The sequence below is a fragment of the Mytilus edulis genome, chromosome 1 (assembly GCF_963676685.1).
Source record: "Mytilus edulis chromosome 1, xbMytEdul2.2, whole genome shotgun sequence".
NCBI classification, from domain to species: domain Eukaryota; kingdom Metazoa; phylum Mollusca; class Bivalvia; order Mytilida; family Mytilidae; genus Mytilus; species Mytilus edulis.
In genome coordinates, this window is record NC_092344.1 from 67306261 (window position 1) to 67330756 (window position 24496).

The window sequence follows — 24496 nt, forward strand, 5'->3', positions numbered from 1 at the left end:
CCTTCGGCTGTTGTTTGCTCTATGGTCGGGTTGTTGTCTCTTTGAAATATTCCCATTTCTATTCTCAGGTTTATTGACTGTTGGAATAGCGTCAATGTAACAATTATATCATTGAAAGTTTAAACTGAATATCCAAAGATAAATGTATCAATAAGAGTCATGCTACTATCGATGGTCTTGCTACTGATGGTCAAAAATCTTATATACTAAAACTTGGCCGTGAATACGTATGACTTTTAACTCTATTTAACTAAAGCATCTTCGAAAATAAACCGCAATTTTAATTTGTCGCTAAAACGGATTATAACGTCGGCGCTCAAATTTTCATTAAAAGTTATGATTTTTCACGCCTTTTGCTATCGCGGCCTTTTAAAATACGATCACATACTCTTAGCAAGTACCTTTGCCATTATTGTAAATCTACACGTGCAATGCATGGCTGTATGGACGACTATGCAGTTAGGAAATCTTGTAAAACGAAGACTGTCTTGTTATGTAAATATATAGGTTATAACAAACTGTAGCTGTCGCCAAACAAATCTATAAATACACGTGCAACTGCTGAAATTGATAAAACAAAAATGATGCATTACTAATCAAAACAAATATATAGGAATTAATAATGAACACCGACAACTGCTATTCTGAATGCTCTTTTTACTGGTATAACATGTAAATCATTTTTAATGTTACACTGGGTCTTGTTTCACAAGTTTTAATACAGTTTTTTTTTAACTGGTCAAGTCCGTATCTTTTAGAATCTTGCGTTGAAATAGATTAATGTTCGTTTCGTAATATCTGCATAATACTTTTAGGAAATTAATTCTGTTCAATTAATTCGTAAACGATCTTATGAAGCGTTTAAATTATATTTAAAGCAATTTACCCTGGATAGATAGTGCAAAGTATCTTTTATGAAACCGTTTAAAAAGTATAATAGTTTGCCTGTTCTTTAATAATTAATTATACTTGTTTTCTGTCAGACGTTCTTTAAATGTTAATAGTTTTAACCCCGTACACACTCTTTTTGGTTAATTTTCATTATTTCGGAAATTAGTCGGAAATCCGGAAATTGCATGTTTCAATCATTATTTACTATTTGTTTTGTGAACGAAATCATTACTTTACAAAATTATATCTCATTCTTTCGTGTTCGTCTTTTTAAGATTACATTAAAATTTAAACAATCTCTATGAAGCTTTTTGATGATTTTATTTGTGGGTAATAGATATACAATTTACATCAAACACGAAACAGTTTCGGTTAATTTAACAGGTATATTGAAAGATTGAGTTGTCAATTTTACCTGCGGCAATCTCATCTTATTTCCGCTTCAGGAAGCAAAACATACTAAATTTGTCATTTTCATGCCTTTAATTTTGCCGCATACACGAAAAGAAGTGGTCATTTTATAGGCAAAACGCGTATACATCTTGTGCCGTTTAAAGAAAACAGCTGCAAGAATCTTATAAATTACTAATCGATTGTTTTTCAGTAGCCTATCGCTATTTTGTTTGAAATTAACGTGAAGAAAGTGTTGAAATATTAATGAACTAAGATCGTCAGAGTAAACTGCTTCATCTTATAACGGGCATAAAAGTTGATTAGAAAATCGCTTATTTTGATTGGTTGGAGAACTGGAAGCGAAGACGCAGGTGATGCAATGACAAGCCTCACGCGCATCGTTCCGCTGGCTTGATATAGTGAAACCGTGACATTTTGCCTCAGTCTGCTTTGATTGGATGATTAGAGAAGACAGTTCTTAGGTGAGAAAACTTTATTTAGTAAAAGAAAGTGGTATTTGACAGATATTTTCTATGCATTTATATATTTTCTACTATATATGATGATACAAAAAATATTCATATTAGTATCCTCATTTATCAAAATAAAAATAAATAAATACAAATTGGCGTTTGGTAATTTTCATTGATACTTTAAAAAGTCATGATCGAAATTTAAAAAACACGATATAATTTTTTTCTAAAGTTTTTATTTTATTTAAAAATGATTATTAATATGCTGTACATTATAGCTTCTTATCGAATTAATTTATGGCTTATGAAGTGATGAATGAAAATTACATGATCAAGGCAAAGTCCATTAATGTAGAAGTTTTTTAGCGCACAAGTTACTGAAGCTATTCTTACAATTATTTCGATTATTATTAGGTTTTATTTTTAAATCCAAAAATTCAATTGATTTCTTGTACGTTTGCTGCTTGGCTGATGTGTTTCTTAAATGATGAAAACACTTAAAATATAAAAAAAAATAAAAAGATATGGTAGGATTGCCAATGAGACTTTCAACTAGAGACCAAATTATCTAAAAGCTAGCAACTATTGGACTTCGTATGTACTTTTGAGAAAGATATTTAGTGATCTTTTTATGAACGCTTCAATTTTTCTCTTTTTCATTTGTGGAAAGATAACACACTGTTTGATAATTTTTAGAACGCACGAAATTTAAAACCTATTACATTTATATAGATATATTTACTATGGACATCTTTGGTGTTAGACAATTTTTAGCATCTTGTTAGAGACAAGTTGAAAGCACTTCGAATCCAGCAAATTAAAACTGGTACGCTTCATATTGATTTTTAGGCATGGTACTTTTTGTCGTCATGGAATGAGTGACTACTGTTTGGTCTATTCGTTAGCTTTTAGTTCGTTCATTCTTTTACCAGATGTTTGTGCATATTAAGCCCAAATGGGTTTTTTCTATCCGTATACTACATATCTAGCTCTGATGCCATTCGGATGTGTATTTTATTGCATGCAAGATTTCAAAGTTTATGATGTTATTCGTGTTGTGCATGTTGCTTCAATAAATACGGGAATTGAGGTATTTTTTTTCTTCTAATTTATAAATTTTATTAATTTTTGTAAACTATGTGTTCTAATGAAATGAATGACTCGGGTATTTTTTTCCCTAAACATTGTCCTATTCTAGGAAATATTATGTAGAATTGATTTTAAAATCTTGTTTGCGTGTGTTCCTATAAATTTAGTCTTGCTTTGAAAATGAGACATTTTGGTTATTGTGGAAACCTCGATTTAGTTTATTTTGTTTTCTGTTGAGAAGTACATTTGGTTTCTACGGTAACCCGTAGTTGGTAAAAACGTTTTCCTTGTGCTTTGCTTTACAGTTCTCATTTAGCGATATACCACCATTCTTAAAATATTTTCGGTTTTCTATTTGTGATACAACTTTATTTTTTTTCTTAATAGTGTACATGTTTTTCATTTACAACATTTTAGTAAGAAAATAAATACTTCCTTTCAAATTTTATATCGTGCAGTTGAAAGTTTCTATTTTTACCATATCCATAATAGAATATAATTTTAATATAAGATGATCCTGTGTAAGAGCTAAAATGCAACATGAAAATCGTATCCGCATCATTGTCAGAAAAGTGTATAGTAAGACGTAATAGATTCCCACTAAAAACACTTTCAGCTTTTATACTACAAACAATCTTTGGTCGTGCGTCCGAATATATCCGAAACCGATGTTGAATAGATCGCTTGATATTAGGTTTATATTTGTGAAAACAATAACGATTCTTCAATCACTTGTTGAAGCTTATTCAATTGGTTTTTTATTCATGTTTCAAGTGTATTATTTTGGAATATAGAAAAACTTCAAAACACGTGGATCGTCTTGAATATGCATGCAATATTTGCCACTGGACGTCAATTAACCAAAAATCATTCAATCAAAAAATTTGGTAAGAAATCACGTTCGGATTGCGAGATAAATGACAAGACACATTAGATATTGAAATTTATATTTTACCTTCATGGGTACATAGTCTGGAAAGGCATAAAGGGTTAAATTGAAAGACCCAATAGTTGTCTGTTTCGACCAAATCGGGATGCGACATTGGTCCTTCTTATATTACTTCTTTTGAATATATTTCAATTCAATTGTTCACGAACAGACTTTTTACATATATTCGATATTCAAAACTAAAGATTCAATATATGACGTTTGTTTAATATTCGATAATAGAAATTCCCAATCCAATATCTGTCAATGCTATTTCCGAGATGTGTCTAAATTTAAGATTTCTAATTCAATATCTGAAATACCCAATCGAAGGTATTCAAAAGTATGATTTCCAATCAAATATCATGACAAGTTATTTAAACTTTCCTATCTTTCTTTTATTTCGCTATTCTGAAATTATTCTAAAAAGTACATGATTGATTATAATCTCAATATTTTGTTTGAATTTTTTGAAAAAGTAAGATAATGGTTTTAAATATAAGGCTATGCATTTACCCGTCTAGATATCGTTAGGGGGTCGTTTGATTGCTGTCTCATTTTTATTTATGCACCGAATTCTCTTTTAATTGATGAATAAGTCTTTAACCGAATTTATTATGGAAATGATCACTTAAGATATTTTTAATATCTGTATAAATAGAATTTGATGTGAAAATAATAAAGTTATGAATGAATCATAAAACATACACAAAAATCATAACCATATACGTTTGATTATTATGTTTTCATCTTCATTATAATTTATTTTTATTTTTAAAATTTGATAAGAGAAAAAATGTATAATGAAAACTAATACATAACGCTATTTCAAGTCGTTAGTACCATTTTCTAGACATAAAGTAAAGGTACTAGTGTTCCAAAGGTCTACTTATTAAACGTGGTATTTCCTTTTTTGAAATGTAATCTAAAATTTGATATATTCATTTTCCACACAATTTCATTTACATCCATTTTCAAAGTCGTGATTTATTTTTGAATGCATGAAATTATTAATGAAGTGCATTAATTCTTTATGGATGTTGCTGTTTTCATTATGAATAATTACTAATGTGTTCCAATATAAACCACATAATTGAGCTCATACATCAAAGTGAGAAAATACAACAACCCCACCCTGAATCACATAACTTATACATAATAATATTCAAAATTGTATTTATTATTTCAAATCAGAAAAAATATATATTAAAAAATCAAAAATTTGATCGTTTCATACTTTATTCCGTTGATGTTTACTCAAAGGTATAGTTGCGCTTTCCTAATTAGATTTTCTTTTATTTATTGTATTACTGATGTTGATATATAGGGGGGGGGGGGAGATGCAAACAAGTTTTGTGCAAAGTATTGCTTCATTTTGAAATTGACAGCATTGGTTGCTAGTTCAGTTAATGTTCCTGCTCCGCAATGAGATAGATCTAGTCAAAAGTGAATCTACTTCCATGGATATTAAAACTTCTTTTGTCGTATGTTATCACTTGCGTTTATAATTAAATGTTGTACACCCGCTCTGTCTTCTATTTTTGAATCCATCGTCAAGTTAAGATTTGTTAAAAACTAAATACTGTAAAATCAGAAATGTCTTTTCATATTTTTCCATCCTCTAAAATCATAAATTACATTCTTACTATGCGGTATGGTTTTGCTCTTTGTTGAAGGCCGTACGGTGACTATAGTTGTTTACTTCTATGTGAGTTTGTCTCTGGTGGAAAGTTGTCTCATTGGCAATCATACTACATCTTCTTATTTTCATATCTGGAGTTTATCAAAACCCTTGGTGAAATAAAAGCAAATAACAGCAACTAAAAGAACAATGATTACTGTTTTATCTTATAAAACGGCAAATTTTTTTCTTCAAATTTTTGCAGTTTTTTGGTGTGTGATTTGTTGCTGTATTTGTGAGGTTTTTTTTTAAATTTTTATCAAATATGTATCTACTAATTTTGTTTTAGTTTAGCGTAATGGCGTATTAATTGAATGGATTTAAAATCTTATGTAATTTTGGTGAGAAATAAAATATGTTTGAAATCAATAAAATGAAAATTAAAAATTTCACCTTTTTGTCTGATATCAACGATTTTGAGTAGAAAACCCTGTGAACAGAAGATTTATTCGATAATTTCTTCGCTCGGTACCTTGATTCCAGTTTATTCACATATGGAAAACGCATTGCCTTGCATAGTAATTTTTGTTGACTAGTATATTTAACAAGATAGACCATATGGTTAACCTTCCTATGATGTGCAATTATTTGCCACTAAAATGCTTTTTTTTTTCAATGTACAAGCATCAAAGTAAAAAAAAACTATTGAATAAAAAAAATTACTTAAATTGTCAAATCTCTACGCTATGTCATTACCAATCGAACAGTATGTTAAACATGTTAAAGGCCATTCGAAAAATAATTTCCTATGATTTTCGAAAATGAAAATTGTATTAATCACATAATCAAAGTTTTTACATCTTTATTTGTTTCTTTGTAGGAGTTTCTATACAGCCATCACACAATGCCTCACACTGGTAAGCAATAATTTTACCCTTTTTATATAATTTTTTTATCATTAATTTGTTTAGTTTCTCTCTCACTTTACTTAAAAATCACTTTATGTCTCTTTGATCAATAACCGTGTTTATTTTGATTTCTTCAAATTAGTTATGATAAGAAATTAGACCCTTTGACAAACAGTTTAATTTGAAGAAATCAGAGAGAGTGATTTGGTATGAAATAGTAACATTTTTTTTAAATTCACTGACACCGGTGAAGAAATTGATGCTATTACTGAAACCGCTTAATCACTGTGAAATAAGCTGTTGAAATTTAAAATTGAAAAAAAGTGAACACTTTGCGTCACAGTAATCGCTTTCTTTTGACAAAAGTTTTTCTCTTATCATGAAAGTGTATTTTATTCAGAAATGGAAAATAATTGCGGAAAGATAGATTAATTTGTAATAATAAGCCATTAAAGAACTTTATAGATGTAAAAATGTCTTTCTTAAAATGTATCAAATCTTTACTTTGGGCTTAATGGTCGATTTTTTTTTATCTTATTTTTATTTTTCTACATTGATTAAGACATTACCATAGTATTTTATAAATGGATCAAAGTACACGCATTCATTTCGTTCGAATTTATTTAATACAGTTGTCAAAAAGTTGGGTTTCATGACTGTCTTTTTAAAAGAGGGCAGCAATACCAGGGGATGTTAAAACAAAAAGTCAAAAAGATTAAGACTTAAAGTCAAGTTCAAGTCCGTCCTCAAACTCCTCAACAGAAAACTTACGTTTTAGCAACATTTAAAGCTGATATGAACTCTGCTCGTTACATAGTGTTTTTACGGTTTCAACTCAGAGTGGTGCGTTTATTCTTTTGTATAAACCACGTTTATTTTAGTGTATAAAGCACACACAACAATCCACAGCATTTTTTTTTTATTAGTATATCAACAATCATATTTTAAAATGAATCAAGTTTGTTGCTTGCTGAAGTTCAACGACACTTTCTTATTGGTCCTCGAGTTTTGATTTGAGAACGGTTTTAGATTTAATATATACAACGAATACTAAATGAAATAAAAATTATTGTTGCTGATATTGTGGATGAAAAATGTAAGGCGATAGTTTTAAGAATGACAAAGTATGATGATACTAAATAGAAATTTAGAAAATTACCGACACCCGGATTAATGGTATTACACAGTCGCAACGTCTACGGAGATGACGTCTTGACCAATCAGTGACTTCTAATACAATACCGATCCAATTGTAGCTCATGTTCCGATTAATCCATTACTTTTAATAAATAAAACGCCATAATGGCCTAAAGAAATATGAAGCCTTGTGTCCTTTTGTATGATCCAGTCTTTCATAACAAATTAGTATATACAATTTGTTAAAATGTTAAATGCTTTAAAATAAATGATATTAATAAATACATATCCGCGTTGATAGTTTAAAAATTACGATTCTGGAAGGCTTATTTCTTTCAACTTATGTAAGGAAAGGTATGATAAAAGTCATAAAGAAGACTTCAACTCCCAACAAAATTGACTCCCATCAAAATTGAAAATAAAATAGATATTTATTTTTAACTTTTATTGACACTTTTTAACAGAATCATCGTTCTATTCACATCCCGCTGAAACAGTTAAATATAACAATTAAAACCTGTCAAATGATGACCTCATTGATTATATTTTTATAAATGTTTCATTTACATTGTGTTAAGTGTGAAGTTTAACAATTAATGCATTTCAATATGTTGAAAATTTGCATTTTGAAGTCGTTATTTGCAAACTTATCCTTAAATCTTAGTCACGCGTCACTCATATCGAGCGATCTGTCTGGATTATTTTGAAATCCTAATTTTACAAGGAATTTTTGAACTATCCTCAAATAAGGTAGTTAGATTTTTAAAACATTTAAAAGAAGGCAAATTGTTGTTTGTTTAACGTCTAGTAACCAAGGGGTTTGGTGGCTGAGTGGTCTAAGTAGTTCATCTACAGCGATTACTATTCTCTTAAAATTGAGGTTGTTTATTGAGAGGTCAAAATTTTACAATTTTGTTATAGAAGCCTCAAGGTCGGTGATATATGTGTATCTAAGTGAATTGGCGCAAATGGTTTTCGTAAATTGGCGCAATTCATATATTTGAAGTAAATGATACATCTTTAAATTAATTTTTCTTTTAAAGCTCAAAAGGACTGCCATAGAACCCCGCTATGGCTTTCGAATTTGACCCGTCTCCGAAGTGAAGAATTTTGCCAGTTTTTTGGCTGTCCAGAGGTTATTAAACCAATACAAACTTGCCACTATGATCAATCACGCGTAAAATAGCAATAATAAATGAATCTAATGGTCAATATTCTACGTATATTCATTACGGTTTATAAAATGATTATTGTAGTTTTTCGATTTTAAAATCATAACATTGATTTTTCTAATCAAGTGTAGATTTTTTGACTGGTTCTAATATGAATTCCGATTACTATTTGACTGTAGAAAGAAAAAAAGGAGGACAAAATCAACCTGTCTTCGATAACTTGTCTAGGAAACATAATCAATCTTTTTTTGTTTATCACACTAGGCCAAACAGGTGTTAATCAGCTTGGCGGCGTATTCGTCAATGGAAGACCTCTGCCAGATCACGTAAGACGACGGATTGTGGAACTTGCTCATATGGGTGTACGACCTTGTGACATCTCTCGGCAGCTCCTCGTCTCTCATGGGTGTGTCAGTAAAATACTCACAAGGTACTACGAAACCGGTTCTATCAAACCTGGTTCTATCGGAGGCAGTAAACCAAAGGTATAACCATTAATCTGTCTTTGTGATTTTACATGCAGACCAAAACATACCACGAACGTGCAGTTATATCGCCTTAAAGATTATTTGTATTTATACATAATACAATTTAGAATAAACAAATGTTTAAGCTTAGAGCAAGTCTTGAAATAGTTTCGGATTCCAAATAAGGAAATGTTTACTCTTTCAGTCCTCTATAATTTTCACATAGCACTCTTTAACTTTAAAAATATAATTGAAAATACATCTTATTTTTTTCTCTGATGGGTAATATCTTAACTTACTAACTGTTATGTATAATCAAGAAGTTTGTTCAATAAAGCGACTTCTTGAGGCAAAACTATGCAAGTTTCAACAGATGCTTAAATTAGACGAATGATTTATTTGTGATTAGGAAGTAATAGAAAAAAATAATAATTTACATGGTTTATATTATATTATGTTATTTCTAAACATTGTTTCACTACATTTCTAATTTTGATAGCTGTTTGTACGTTTAATAGTATATCAATATTCAGCAACGGCAAACAAGGCAAGCAATGCTCAATATATATCAAATTTGATACTGGAGTGGAAGGATAGATGGTTTTGTTTCGCCTTTTTCAATTACTGTAAACGTGCCATTGTCATAAATAAAGTGAAGGAATGGTTTCGCACAAAACGTACTTTTCAAAATTGTCCTTTCCGATATTTATATACAAAACGTTTGACATTAATTGTTTAGATTTATTTATATGGAGAATTTAAAACAACGACAGAAGCATACATATCGATGCAATTATTTAAACATAAATGCACTTTACGTTCCATGAAACGTGGCACTACTCTCCACATATATTAAGGGAAAAGGCGGGGACAACGTTAACAGAAATTACTGCAAACCAGAAATAACATGTCAATCGTTAAACAAATATGTACTCTATATGCATCTATCAATTTTGTATCATGTATTAGCCTTTACTTTTTAAAGTACAACTAAGTCCATTTATAACAGGTAACATTTTCAACTATGGATTTTGTCTTACAGCAAGTGGCAACCCCATTCGTCATCAAGAAAATTCTCGAATTAAAGAGACAGAACCCGTCAAGCTTTGCCTGGGAAATCAGAGACCAACTTTTAACTCAAAATATATGCGACGAACAAACAATACCAAGTGTCAGTTCTATAAATAGAATCTTACGAAATGCTGGAAACTTATCCGGAATGTTTCCATACCAAGATTCATACCCTGTCATGCCTGTTGCATATCCTATGATGACGTCACCACCTATTGCAGGAAGTGGAACGTATCCATTCACAATACCGGGTTTATCGTATCCAAAAATTGTCGAGCAGATTGATTCTAAAGATTCGTCAGACGACAGCAATATCCAAACCGAGGGTGCTGAACAAATTAAAGGTATATATTTGCATATTTGATATATGAAGGTTTTTTATAAGGTTTTAGACCGAAACAAGTCTTGATTATCACAATTTGACTTTGAATTGATACAAATATAGACAAAGGTTCAGTGGAGATTTAGACCAAAAAAAAGGACTGTCTTTTTTCGACACCATTTGTCATTCAAAAATTGCCATTGCTCTTTTATTTTTTGTCTTATCGTATACAGCAGTAATCAGTAATCAAGTTAAACGAAAATATACAAAAGTATTTTTCCTTAACCCTGCTATATAATACAGATTATATTCACGCAATGATTTGTCAACCTGCTACTAGTTATTGCTTGATACATGTATCAAATATTTAATTAGATCTCAAGTTGGCATTAGTTTATTTATATCTTCAATAGGAATGTTAAATTTTCATTTATTAGAATGATATGCATTTCGGAAGTATAAGTCTGTCGTTTCCTCTAGTATTTTAATTGAGGTCATTGGAGGTCACAGTTCCTCTTCGAATCAATGTGATAATTGTCCAAATTTATACTTCAGGGTAGGAAAATATATAACTGTGAGTTCCTTTTATTGAATAAAAAGCAATGTCATTATGCCAATGTGATAAAGATATGATTGGGTTTTAATTTGACGTTGAAAGGAAGACAAAAAACATGCTATGTTTAATTTTCAATATTTATGGAGCGAGAAAGAGCGATGCCATTTACAAGTCTATAAATCTCAGTTCGAGTTTAAAAAACGTTTAGATGGCAATTGTCACAACCAGATGTAAACATTCAAATAAATAATATGGAGGTCTAGCAAACTATCTACTTAACATATAATGAAAACCATATACAATGTCAAATAAAATATATTTATAATGTTTTGAAAAGCTAAGGTTATTTTAATAGCATTAAATTGATAGCTATAGTGTTATCTGATCTCAAAAATGCAAAACCAAAAAATCAGGGTAAATAGAGGATCTTCAGGGGTAAATATTTAGACATTCGAAGCGTTTTATTCGAAAGCCGCATCAGATTTATAAAAAGTATTGATGGATATAAAGTTGGGACGTTTTTTTTTTAAATGGACATCTTTTGTTATCGGGAAGAAAAGGTCATTGTTTTTTATGGTGAACAAGTGTCACTGTGCTTAAACGGCTGTGGGTAACTTAAGTTACCCACAGCCCAAGATGGCGGATTCTAAAATCGTTGATATTTAATTCATACAAAATGTACCTTTTGCGACGTTTTTCATGCAGAATGTAAATATTTATTGGATTATTGAATAAAGAAATGACTAACAATTACCATAAATTTGTTAATATAGAGTTCACTAAAGCGCAAGGTCAACTTTAAAAAATACATAAGATGTCCGTAACTTTTTGATCGAAACTAAGCAGACTGTCCGTAACTTTATTTTTAGATGTGGGTAACTTTTGATTTAAAATTTAAAAAATTATAATTTCAACAATTAGAAGACAATTAACATCATATTTGTAACCTTCGCGGTCGTTTATACTACTCATTCACCACCAAATGTGATTTTATTAACGCATCATACTTACACCACAGACGTTTTATGTGGGGTTTGTGGTTCTCCATCCTGGTTATGGTTTGAACTTTTATTTACTGATGTGCGTCTTATCGACGTTTTTCGCTTGTCAGACCAAGGCTTTTCCATACTCTTTAATGTTTTGAGTTTAATTATATGTTTGCAGTTTACCTTCACCTCTGTTTCTTTCTATGTGTATTTTGATGAATACTCTTTGACGCGGCTCGGTATTTATACATCCCACCAGTTAGTTATAGTGTTATGATTTTTTGAATATGTTTCCTAGTATGTTTTTTTCTCTCTCTTTGTATGTTATCAGGGGTTGTTAGACTATTAAATTACCCTGTTGTCCTACGTAGTTATTTGTATTTTTATATACTATGTCGAATTGTTACACTATGTTGACAGCTCTTTTCCTTTTATTGTCACTGACTTTTACCTATTGTGTCTTTTTAGTTTTATTCAGTTTAATGAGATTTGATGCAACTTGCATACAAATGAAATATGCAGCTAGCTGTAAAACTAGGTTTATTCATTTATACAAAATGTCCTTTTTTTAAGTTTTCCCATTTACTGTAAATCTTGGCAAGGGTGCCGCAATATCACCGTGCGCAACGTCCCAGTGTGTCCAGATTGACACCCCTTTTATTTTACTGTCAATGCTGCTGATGGGATTTGTTTTTGTGGGGATGAGAGAAAAGTGTTTTTGGCTTTTTCAAAAAGACGGAAAAAGTTTGTGCACTTAAGTCTCGTATAGTCTATCCACTGCATGCCTGGGCAATTTGGGTTCCTCTCCAAAATCCCGGATTCACGCTACCCTTGTCGTTGCTGACAGAAAATCAGTAAGTTTATACATGCTACATGTATGTGTAAAAAATACTTGTGTAGTCTACTTGTTCAAAAATAAAAACGAACAATGATGTTTCAACAGTTTATCTGCTATGATCGGGAAACAACCCTCCGAACTAGGCGATTCGGGTACCCCGACGCTATACAAAATGAGACCCGAGTTTTGCGGATTTATCGTGATTTTTTTCATATTTTTCCCAATTTTGTCTTCCATCGATACAATGAATTATATCATACTAGACATCTACTTCGTTTTGTGAATATGTATTCGATGCAATCTCTATCATCAGTTTAAACATTACATCCGCGTATGTCGATTTTTGAAAGTTACGGACATCTCTATTGGTATGATGAAAAAAGTTACGGACAAGTTGTTTTGAAGTTACGGACAGCCTAAGTGTTTTTTAAAATCGTGCTGTGATCGTTTATTTTGTAGAATTTAATCACCTTTCCAGTTTAGGGGTTTCCCTAAACGATTAATACAACTTTTAAATTCAGTTGTTTAATTGATGCATTCGTGGTATTGTTATTCTATAGAAGAAAAGTATCTAACCGACGCAAGGCGGCTCCATCTTGGGCTGTGGGTAACTTAAGTTACCCACAGCCGTTTAAGCACAGTGAAGTGTTTTAAACTTTCAAGTCAAGAAAATTGAAATTTGCAAAACTCCTATTTCCTTTGCGGAAAGTACCCGGTCTCGCTCTTTTTTCAGTTCATGTTGTTTTCTCCGGGTTTTTAACCGGATTTTTGTGACAAAAATGTCGGTTATTGATTTGGGGATGTACGGCGGGCGGTCGGGCAGTCGGGCGGGCGGGCGGCAATCAAATGTTGTCCGTGCATTAACTCATGAACCGTTCAACCAAAGCTTTTGAAATTTTAATATGTTGTTACTGACAACTAAATGAAGGTCAAGTTCAATAATGGCGATTTTGACTTTTACTGTTCAGGAGTTATGGTTCTTGAAAGATTGAAAAATGGAGTTTCCAGTTTAGTCCGTGCATTTACGCATGAACTGTTTTACCAAAACTTCCCAAATTTTAATATGTTGTTACTGATGACAAAATGGAGGTCAAGTTCAATAATGACGATTTTGACTTTTACCGTTCAGGAGTTATGGTTCTTGAAAGATTGAAAAATGGAGTTTCCAGTCGTGTCCGTGCATTTACACATGAACTGTTCTACCAAAGCTTCCCAAATATTAATAAGTTGTTACTGATGACAAAATGGAGGTCAAGTTCAATAATGACGAATTAGACTTTTACCGTTCAGGAGTTATGGTTCTTGAAAGATTGAAAAATGGTGTTTCCAGTCGTGTCCGTGCATTTACGCATGAACTGCTCTACCAAAGCTTCCCAAATTTTAATATGTTGTTACTGATGACAAAATGGAGGTCAAGTTCAATAATGACGACTTTGACTTTTACCGTTCAGGAGTTATGGTTCTTGAAAGATTGAAAAATGGAGTTTCCAGTCGTGTCCGTGCATTTACTCATGAACTGTTCTACTAAAGCTTCCCAAATATTAATAAGTTGTTACTGATGACAAAATGGAGGTCAAGTTCAATAATGACGACTTTGACTTTTACCGTTCAGGAGTTATGGTTCTTGAAAGATTGAAAAATGGAGTTTCCAGTCGTGTCCGTGCATTTTCTCATGAACCATTCAACCAAAGCTTTTGAAATTTTTATATGTTGTTACTGATGACAAAATAGAGGTCAAGTTCAATAATGACGATTTTGACTTTTACCGTTCAGGAGTTATGGTTCTTTAAAGATCGTAAAATGGCGTTTCCATTCACGTTGTTGTATTTACTCATGAACCATTCAATCTAAGCTTTTCAAATGTTAATATGTTGATACTGATTACAAAATGGAGGTCAAATTTGATATTAACGATTTTCACGTTCACCATTCATCAGTAATGGTTCTTGTGATATTGCCAGGACACAAATAAATGTTAATAAATCCGGTTTGCTGTCGTTGTGACAGCCTCTTGTTGTTTTTACCTTGAATTTTATTTTGGTAATCGATTAACGATATTTGAACATCGATAAACTGCTGTTGCGCCTATTTCTTTGTTCTTCGATTGTTCTAACGCATGTGTACCATCTCCCATTATTCTGCATTTGTGTTTCCAATATTAACCTATTTCTAAGATTCCTTTCCAATTGACCAGTTCATATGCCGTCTCGCTTCGTTTTCAAATTTGAAACGAAAAGTCACAGATGTACCCTTATACCTTCATATTGGAATGCTGAAGCAATATTGATAGATAAAATGATTTATGAGTCACAATAAAAAAAAAGCAGATACAAATCTGACATATTATATTTTCTATATTAGTGAAATAAATTGTAAGATAATTGACTGTAAAAATCACCGTGAAATAGTACGGTGGTGTTTTATTATATATTTATTACTAAATTTGCATACAATTAGATAGTATCAAAATTCAGTAAAATGTCTCATTTTCTTCGAATAACATACTCCTAATAAAGAAATTCCTAAAATGTATATTATTTTACAATACTTGCCACACATTGAGATTGAAAGTATTGATTGTGTCAACTATCCTCCCATTCACTTTGTATTTTTTTTTAAATTTGAATGTCATATTGAATACTCCCTTAAATCGAAAAGACCTAAAGCCTTTAACATTTGATCTCGGAACTCGCGATAACTGCATTTTTTAATTTACAAGAAGGTAACACCTGCAAACAATTGTCTGTAAAAGTGCGAGCGAATAAAAATACCATATATCATTTTTTTTTTAACAATCTTTCTTTGTAAAGTTCGTAAATAAATGTACAGTTTTATGTGAATTTCAACCTTTGTTGGGTAGCTTAGCTTTTCTTGCTGATTCAATGACACAAATTAAGACTGTATATCTCTTAGTTATTAAGATATTCGACGACTTTCCTGTTGCGATTTCCCTTTAAGAGATCATTGCTTACAATGAAGTGTTTGAACCAAGGGTTCCTAATGATAGAGTTGTCAGCAATTCTAAATTGGTTCGAACACCATCTCGTTGTTAGCACAACTCCGTCCTGGATTCATTAGTTGTGACACAGCAAATGGTCAAGTCATCACTGAACGTTTACTTGTTTTTAGCGACACAACATATTCGAATAGAGTAGTAGAAATCCTTGACACAAACGGAGCACATCTAATTATTTGGTCTTCGATGGTTTTTGTGTTACTTTTCTTTAGTTTTCTGTGTCGTATTTTGTTGATTGATTATTTGTCAGTTCGTTGTTTTTCTTATGACCATGGTATGTTCCATTTCCTCTTCGATTTATGATTCTGACTGTTACCTTTATACATTTTTCTCCTTTTTAAACACTATTGCACTTACACCAAATACAATTTTCCACAACTTATTACGTCCCTTACATGTGTTGTCATGTTATCATGTACATTTGAAAAAGATAACATATTGACTGTCGGAGGAATATTCTCGAAGATATATACGTTTTAAAGAAGAAAACATTGAAACATAGTTCAATTATGCCCGCTCATTATTTTTCTCTTACTACCTTCCGTTGGTGTTTACAATTCATTTTGTATTGGTTGTTGGTTTTTTTGTTTTTTTGGTGAGGGGTATATCCATTCATTTTGATCTTGATTTCTATTCTATATCCATTTCCTCTGTTCTTTATTTGTTTTTGTATATTCATTCCCTCTGTTCTTTATTTCTTTGAAATATCTATTACCTTTATTCTTTATTTATTCGGTATATCCATTCACGTTGTTCTTCATTTATTTGGTATATCCATTCCCATTGTTTTTTTATTTCTTTGGTATATCCATTCTCATTGTTCTTTATTTCTTTGGTATATCCATTCCCATTGTTCTTCATTTCTTTGGTATATCCATTCACATTGTTCTTCATTTCTTTGGTATATCCATTCCAATTGGTCTTCATTTATTTGGTATATCCATTCACATTGTTCTTCATTTATTTGGTATATCCATTCCAATTGGTCTTCTTCATTTATTTGGTATTTCCATTCACACTGTTTTTCATTTATTTGGTATATCCATTCACACTGTTCTTCATTTATTTGGTATATCCATTCACACTGTTCTTTCTTTATTTGGTATATCTATTCCTTTTTCTGGATTTCTTTGGTATATGCAATTCATCTGTTCTTTATATCTTCATTTATTTGGTATATCCATTCACACTGTTCTTCATTTATTTGGTATATCCATTCACACTGTTCTTTCTTTATTTGGTATATCTATTCCTTTTTTTCTGGATTTCTTTGGTATATGCAATTCATCTGTTCTTTATATCTTATATCTAATTCAGTGTACAGAAAATGAAAAAAAAATTTAACTTTATACATCCTAATGGATCATTTGTGAGAAATATTTTTTTCAATACATTGATGGTTATTGACACCCTTAAAAGATTATGTTATTTTTTTTTATTCAGATAACAATAATTAACATAGAGTTCAATAACTACAAAGTCATATCTTCAGCATGACAAAAACTGCATATCAAAACCTTTACGACTTACGACTGAGAAAGATAGCATTCGTCCGAATCCCCCATCGAATCATAAGAGTTTATCAGCCTTGTCTCCCTTTATATTTCTATGTCTCAACCCATTTAGTTAACATCAGGACGTGTCAATACACATACTATGAATAAGATGAGACTTTGGATGTATGATCTGATGTAGAATTAACAAAATCCTTTCAAGTTGAGAATACATAAGATAAAGCATACCCATCTTTTGAAGCAGATGTTCAAAAATAAAACTTATAATTTTTAACTGTCATGCCTTTTTATTTTGCTCACATATCGTTTTCAATATATTGGAATTATATGCAAGTGCCAACTGTCATACAGTTGAGAAGTTTAGCTAGCTGTATAACCTGGTTTTATCCACCATTTTTCTTAGGAAGGAAATGTGTGTGACAAATCAGGAATATGACAATTGTTTACGATTCGTTTAATGTGTTTGTGCTATTGATTATGCCATTTGGTAAGGGACTTTCCTTTTTAAAATTTCCTTGGCGTTTGGTATGTTTTGAATTTTTTAGAAAACTATCTCTATTACTGGCCAAATAATTAAGAAGTTTATATTGCCACTTTTAGGAAGAAACCCACTTCCTCTTGATTTTATATAATTTATTGAATGCAGATTTATTTTTTTAAATGATTTTCCTGTGCAATTTTTGATTGTTTATTAATACAATACATAATATAATTATTTTTTTTTCAAAATGAAAATATTTCTTTTATCTACGTTTTAGGTTTTAAAATAGATACCACGAATAACTCTTTCATCTCTTTATTGGTGGAAGATTATACGAAAGCTACATTAAATCATTTTAAAAAAGACAATATGGTATTTATGACATTTATGAGATATTAAGATAATTTAATGGTGGATTTAAATTATTATGGTATCATAGTGTGTCAGGATTGAAAGCCACTTCACCATGATGTCTCTATCGTTTAATATAAAGCTAAGTTACAAACTCAAGAAATTGGAATGATAAATTCAATATAAATTTGATATTAACAAACGACCCCATTAGGAAGAATGATTTTTGATTGGATTTGGAGTCCCTGGTCACCGTGTAAAAGCAGGGTTAATTGTACAAAATGCATTTTAATAACTTTAATGGTAATTGGACAAATTCTTTTTTTTCCCATAGAACGGACATACAATTATCCACGGCATTTTTCCCCTTTGAACATAATGGTACTATATGTTCCTCGATTTTTAAATGCAACTTTTAAATGGAATATCGATACAAATGCTTTCTTAATTTCACACAAAATCACCCGGCTTATTATAGCGAGTGATAGAGAGTAGAGTTTACCAATATTAAAAGCACGGACATAAATTTTGCTTTACGGTTAAAGAGCAGAAATAATTAAGAAGTCACAGTATGATTTAAATAATCATTTATAATGGCCCTGATAATGAAATAAAAATGTTTGAGATGTTAAAAGAACTGTTAAGTGAGAAACCTTTTTTTTAAATTAAAGGATTCGGCGACATAAGACATTTTGAAATAATAGCTTTCAGATATAAAATCAATGATAAAATAGTTTGTCACCTATCAGATTCAAATAGAAAAAGCGGAAAATATCATCAGGTAATGAAATTTAAATCAGCAATGATACAGTGAAATAAAAAAATAAAAAAGGAAATAGGGTTCTAAAATATTTTATTTGAAATATTAAATGTAAAACCTAAAAATGAAACCTTCCTAACTGCTCGAAAACTTATATCCCTTAACAAAGATGAAGTACTTTTATGTTTAACAAATAAAAATAAAAATATGTTAAAAGTAAAAGTAAAAGTAAAGCTGTAAACGCTTATGTGTCATTTTCTGACTTCTTACTACAGTGCATTTTTACCCTCTTATCAAACGAGTTTATTCCCTGATTATTTTTTATTTACTCTACAAGCAAATGATTAGCAACACATAACTGGTATTTTCAACGGTTTAATTTGTAATGGTGCTCTTATATATAATGAGGTTTATATTAGATTTTGTTTAATGATTCAAAAGGATCCTTAAAGTTGCAACATTTGAACATCGATAAATTAATGCTGCCTCTTATCTGGATCAAAGACAATATACAAAACCCCCATTTTAAAGGATAAGATTAAAAAGGAGGAGTAAAATATATGTCATCATAAATATTTTGTATATTATGTTGATTTCAATTGAATGAAATAGGCAATCTAACAGAGAGATATGTACGTGAGGTATATTTTAGTTTTCAAATGATAATATATAAGTTCGATAATAAAGGGAAACAATGATATGGGGGAAATACCTTCAATACAAGGCATTCTCTTCTATTAAACTGGTTTAGGTAAAGAGTTGATTCTAAGTTTATTTTATTTTATGTCTTCCTAAAAATTAATGTTACATTTTTCTTTTTATCTTTCACAGTTTAATCTTAATGGTGTTCATAGACATTCATATTTGACATCTTTTTCTTTTCATAGATTAAAAGGATCCTTAAAATTGCTATATTTTAATCGATTCACTTACACTCGCTCTTTTAATCTGTCTTTCTTAATTCTAATAAAATTGCAAATTAATTGGAAGGACGTGAAATTGATATCACGCAGGTCACCGATCAAATGAGCATGTCACTATTAAGAATGTAATGTGAAATTTAAAATGGGTGAATTGAGACATTTGAAATGAATAATTATTATGAATTTAATAGCCTTCTTAAGAAACAAATAAACACTCAGTCTCCATTAAAATACTGTATACGTATGTCATTTGCGAAATTCATGCTTTCTTTTTCTCATACATTTTACCAAAGCGGTTGTTAAATTTTACACCTGAGAGTGCTTACATTGTATTTATCAAAGCATGTCCCAATTTAACGGTTGCTTTAATATTAATTTATTCACAAGGTTACAAATAATTTTTGCTGAATCATATCAACTGTAACGTTTTCAACATCTTCTGTCTTCACTCAAACTATATCGTAAAGCATATTCAAAGCAACAATTATGTTTATTGTTATAATAATAATTTCACTAGGTACGTTTTCATATAAATTGTCATATATGGCCCACAACAAAAGTAATTGAAATGTTAAGATAAGCAGTAAATGTTCATATCTTTATATAATTTTGAATGTCATTAAGACGCATTAGATACGTTGTAGTGTCACCTTTATCTGATTTTCACCAAGTACTAGTTGTCTTATTTCGAATACAATCTTTTGGATATGAAATATCAATAAACATAAACAATTTTTCCACTTCTGTTTTTAATTCTACATTAAAGAGTATGTTATACTAGTCCTTAGCCTTAACAACTGAAATATTTTTACTTGAAAATTTAAAACATAAAAATAGTTAACAGCAGCTTAAATATATTTCATTAAATTTGTTAGAATAGCATGATTTTCGACACCATTGATAAGCCAGGATGACCTTTTTTAAATGTTAAAATGTATTTCTAGTCCATACTTTGAGATTACAAAACACTGCATTTTAGTAAAGTATAATTAGAAAAGAATTAATACTTGAATACTTGAATTAATACTTGAATTAATACTAGAATTTCTCGCTACATTGAAGACCTGTTGGTGACCCTCTGCTGTTGTTTTTTATTTGGTCGGGTTGTTGTCTCTTTGACACATTCCCCATTTCCATTCTCAATTTTATTGATTTAATCCATAGGGAAGCTATTACATACATTTTTTTAAATGCTTTTGTTGCTAATGTACATTTTTGGGGGAATCCAAATTATCATCCAGAACTATGACAACAATATATGATCAACTTTCCGTTGTGTTTATAGAAATAATTTCACAGGGGATTGTGGACAATTGCATATAGTATATATACGATCATAAGATACAATATAATTATGATATGTCGAATATATTGATACTTATATTTAGTTTCCAGTTCTAGATATACTTTAATAATGTTATATATATATATAATACTAGTATTTCAATTCAAATACGATCTTGTAGAGTTCCCCCTTTAAAATTCACATACTTAATACATTGTGAGTAGCACGTTGTAATCAATGTCTTTGTTATATTTATATGATAATTGAAAGTATGTCACATTTTTATAAAACAATAAATCTGCCTATACCTTTCTTGTATTGGTGTGATTGTACATTAAAAATTGACATATAAACGATTATTTCGGTTGAGATAAAAACAACAATGGAAAACTGAATGGACGCCTTTTATTTCTGATAGATGCAAAATAAATTACGAAGATAATAAGTTTGTATTTATATTATTTTATGTTTTTTTTGTAGATATAAACTGTGAGAAACAAGCTAACCGCAATAGTGAAGGTCCGGAGGAAGAGTTCCGTCTGGAGGACAGATTCCCAAGTTTAATTCGCACGAAAAGTGAAAACGAGGGAAAACGAAAGAATCTTCAAGAAAACAGACTGAAATCTCTACCTTATGACTATGACTCGTATTCAATAGCAAAACAATCTAACAGGCTGCCATTTCAATCTCATCACCATAGTTATGACTTAGCTGCACAACATTTTTCAAACATGTCTGATCTTTATTCTCCAGAAACAATGAGAAGAAATCTACACTTCTTACAACGATTCCACACTAGCTGATTATGGGGATGAACTTGACGATGAAGGAAAATCAAAATAAGAGATTAAAGAAAAATCACTATATTGGTATTATGAATCCTATTATAATCATAAACGAAAAAAGACGTTTCATGAACAAGAAGTTACAAACCAAAATCAATCAGAACTGTGTTTCGTTGTTTATTTTTATATTGTGTATATTGTGAACGTTAATAAAGTATTCTCTTTTATACCCTATCTAATCTAAACCAGCTCTAAGCAAAAACGTGCAATGCATTTAATAGCTTCTAATAAGCTTGACCATATTGTAAGCTGTAGGAATTGATTTTAGATGTTGCTACAGCTTCCTTGTATATTTTAAATGAATCTTGGTATATACAATTGAGAATGGAATGTGTCATAGAGGCAACAACCCGACTAACAAGCAGAAAACAACCGAAGGTCACCAATGGGTCTTCAACACAGCTAGATAATCCCAAACCTGGAGGAGTGCTTCAGCTTGCCCCTTAACAAAAACGTTTTCTAGTTCAGTGATAATGGACGTCATACTAAACTCCAAAATAAATAAATGAACTAAAATTAAAAATCATATAAGACTAACAAAGGCCAGAGGCCCCTGATTGACAGATCAAAAATGCAGCGGGGTTAAATATGTTTTGTGATATCTCAACCCTCCCCTATACATGTAGCCAATGTAGAAAAACGAACATAAGGTTAATCGAACAGTAAAACTCAGTTTAAAAGAAGTTCGAGTCCGATATCATAATAGGTAACAAAAAGAAACTAAGCAAAATGACAATGATACATACATACATTAACAAAGGACTATTAGCTGTTACTGACATACCAGATCTCGACCTCAATAAAACTGATTGAAATATTGTGTCTTCATTATATATATATATATCCAGTACAATCCCTCCCGTTAGAGATTTAGTATTATACTGTTTTTTATTTTTATATTGTGTATATTGTGTACTTTAATAAAGAATTCTCTTTTGTGCCCTCGGTTAATTTAAAATCAGCTTTAAATGATAAAGCTTGTAAATATGTATGTTTCTTGTCCGGTTTTGGATATACTTTGGTCCTTTTTTGTTTTATTAGTTATTCAAGGTCTGTGCTCTGATTTCGATTTTCAAATAGTGTGACTTAAAGCATATTGCAGAGATATTATATATTGAAATACACATCTGGTGTAGTTACCTGACTTTGGGTCTATACCTCATGTCAGTCAACTAGTAGCCAGTTCTGTGGTAATGTCATAAAAATAAGAATATTCTTTTATTGATATTTGCTGCTAACAGATGATTTTTAAATCTTTGTAAAGTACGGAATTTATTTCAAATTCTTTCAAGTAAATAAACTCATTATAGATACCGGGCTTTAAATTTGTTATGTGTCAAACGCGTGTTTCGTCTACAAAAGACTAATCAGTGAAGCTTGAATCCAAAAAAGTTTAAAAGGCCAAATAAAGTTCGAAATTGAAGAGCATTGTTGACCAAACATTCTTAAAAGTTTTGCCAAATACAGCTAAGATTATCTATTCCTGAAATAGTAAAGCTTTAGTAATTAAAAACTCGATAGTTGCATAAAATTCCATTAAAATGACAACGAATTGTGACAAAAACAAGCAGATATGATAGGTGTAAATGTCAGAAATAGGGAAACAGCAGTCAACATTGTGTTATTATCTTAATCACTAAAAAAAAACCCAGAAAAATATAAAGAGAAAATATTTAAAAAGTAAAATCACAAAAATACTGAATTCAGAGGAAAATCAAATCGGAATGTCCCTTATCACATGGCAAAATCAAATGACAAAACACATCAAAACCGAATGGACAACAACAAACGTTTATCATTGCACAAAAACACAATTACGGGATGTCTAATTATAGAGCCACATCATATGTAACACCGAAACACAAAAAGGCAGAAAAAGCATATAAGCAAAAAAGGTAAGAATACAAAAATGATAATAGAACAATGACGGGATGTACATGTATTAGAACAGAGCCACGATATTGTAACAAAGAAACATTAAAAGGCATATAGACAAAGCATATAAGCACAAATGAAAGACAAAAATACAAAAATTATCAAAGATCAATAACACAATGATGGGATGCATAAGTACAGAGCCACGTCAAATGGATACCACCATAAACAGACTCGACAGTAAAAGTCAGATTCATACAGATAAATATGCACGCTGAAGAACTATTGCAACATTTTTAGAGATCTTATGGTGACTTATTGCCCAATATTTCAATTGATAGTCTTAAATTTGGCACCTCAATCTGTCGCCGTGTTATGAAGAAATTACTTCTCAGATTGATTTGACAAAATCACGGATTTAAGAAATCCATTGTTATGTAGATATCATTTTCGATTCGTGTCTACAAAACACTTACAAAATGAACGATAACTAAATTATAAACATTGCTGAATAAAGCGATCGTGAGAATGTCTTATTTACCTTTGTTGATGTAAAAACATCAATATTTTACTTTAAAATCAGATATCTGAACC

The 24496-nt window shown here is 30.7% G+C and overlaps 1 protein-coding gene across 1 annotated transcript; it reads left to right on the forward strand.

Annotated features, from left to right (window-relative positions):
- The first annotated feature begins 1365 nt into the window (after positions 1-1365).
- LOC139487682 (paired box protein Pax-2a-like) lies at positions 1366-22194 on the forward strand. Its single transcript, XM_071272655.1, has 5 exons — positions 1366-1766; positions 6276-6312; positions 8877-9097; positions 10122-10494; positions 21663-22194. Exons 2-5 carry the CDS (start codon positions 6300-6302, stop codon positions 21983-21985), a joined length of 930 nt encoding a protein of 309 aa, XP_071128756.1. The 5' UTR covers positions 1366-1766; positions 6276-6299; the 3' UTR covers positions 21986-22194.
- Positions 22195-24496: the final 2302 nt, after the last annotated feature.

What these genes read in the sequence shown, in the direction of transcription:
- LOC139487682 (XM_071272655.1), top strand. An exon ending in TCGGAGGCAGTAAACCAAAG is followed by an intron (nt 9,098 to 10,121) that starts GTATAACCATTA and finishes TTTGTCTTACAG; the next exon opens with CAAGTGGCAACCCCATTCGT. An exon ending in GGGTGCTGAACAAATTAAAG is followed by an intron (nt 10,495 to 21,662) that starts GTATATATTTGC and finishes TTTTTTTTGTAG; the next exon opens with ATATAAACTGTGAGAAACAA.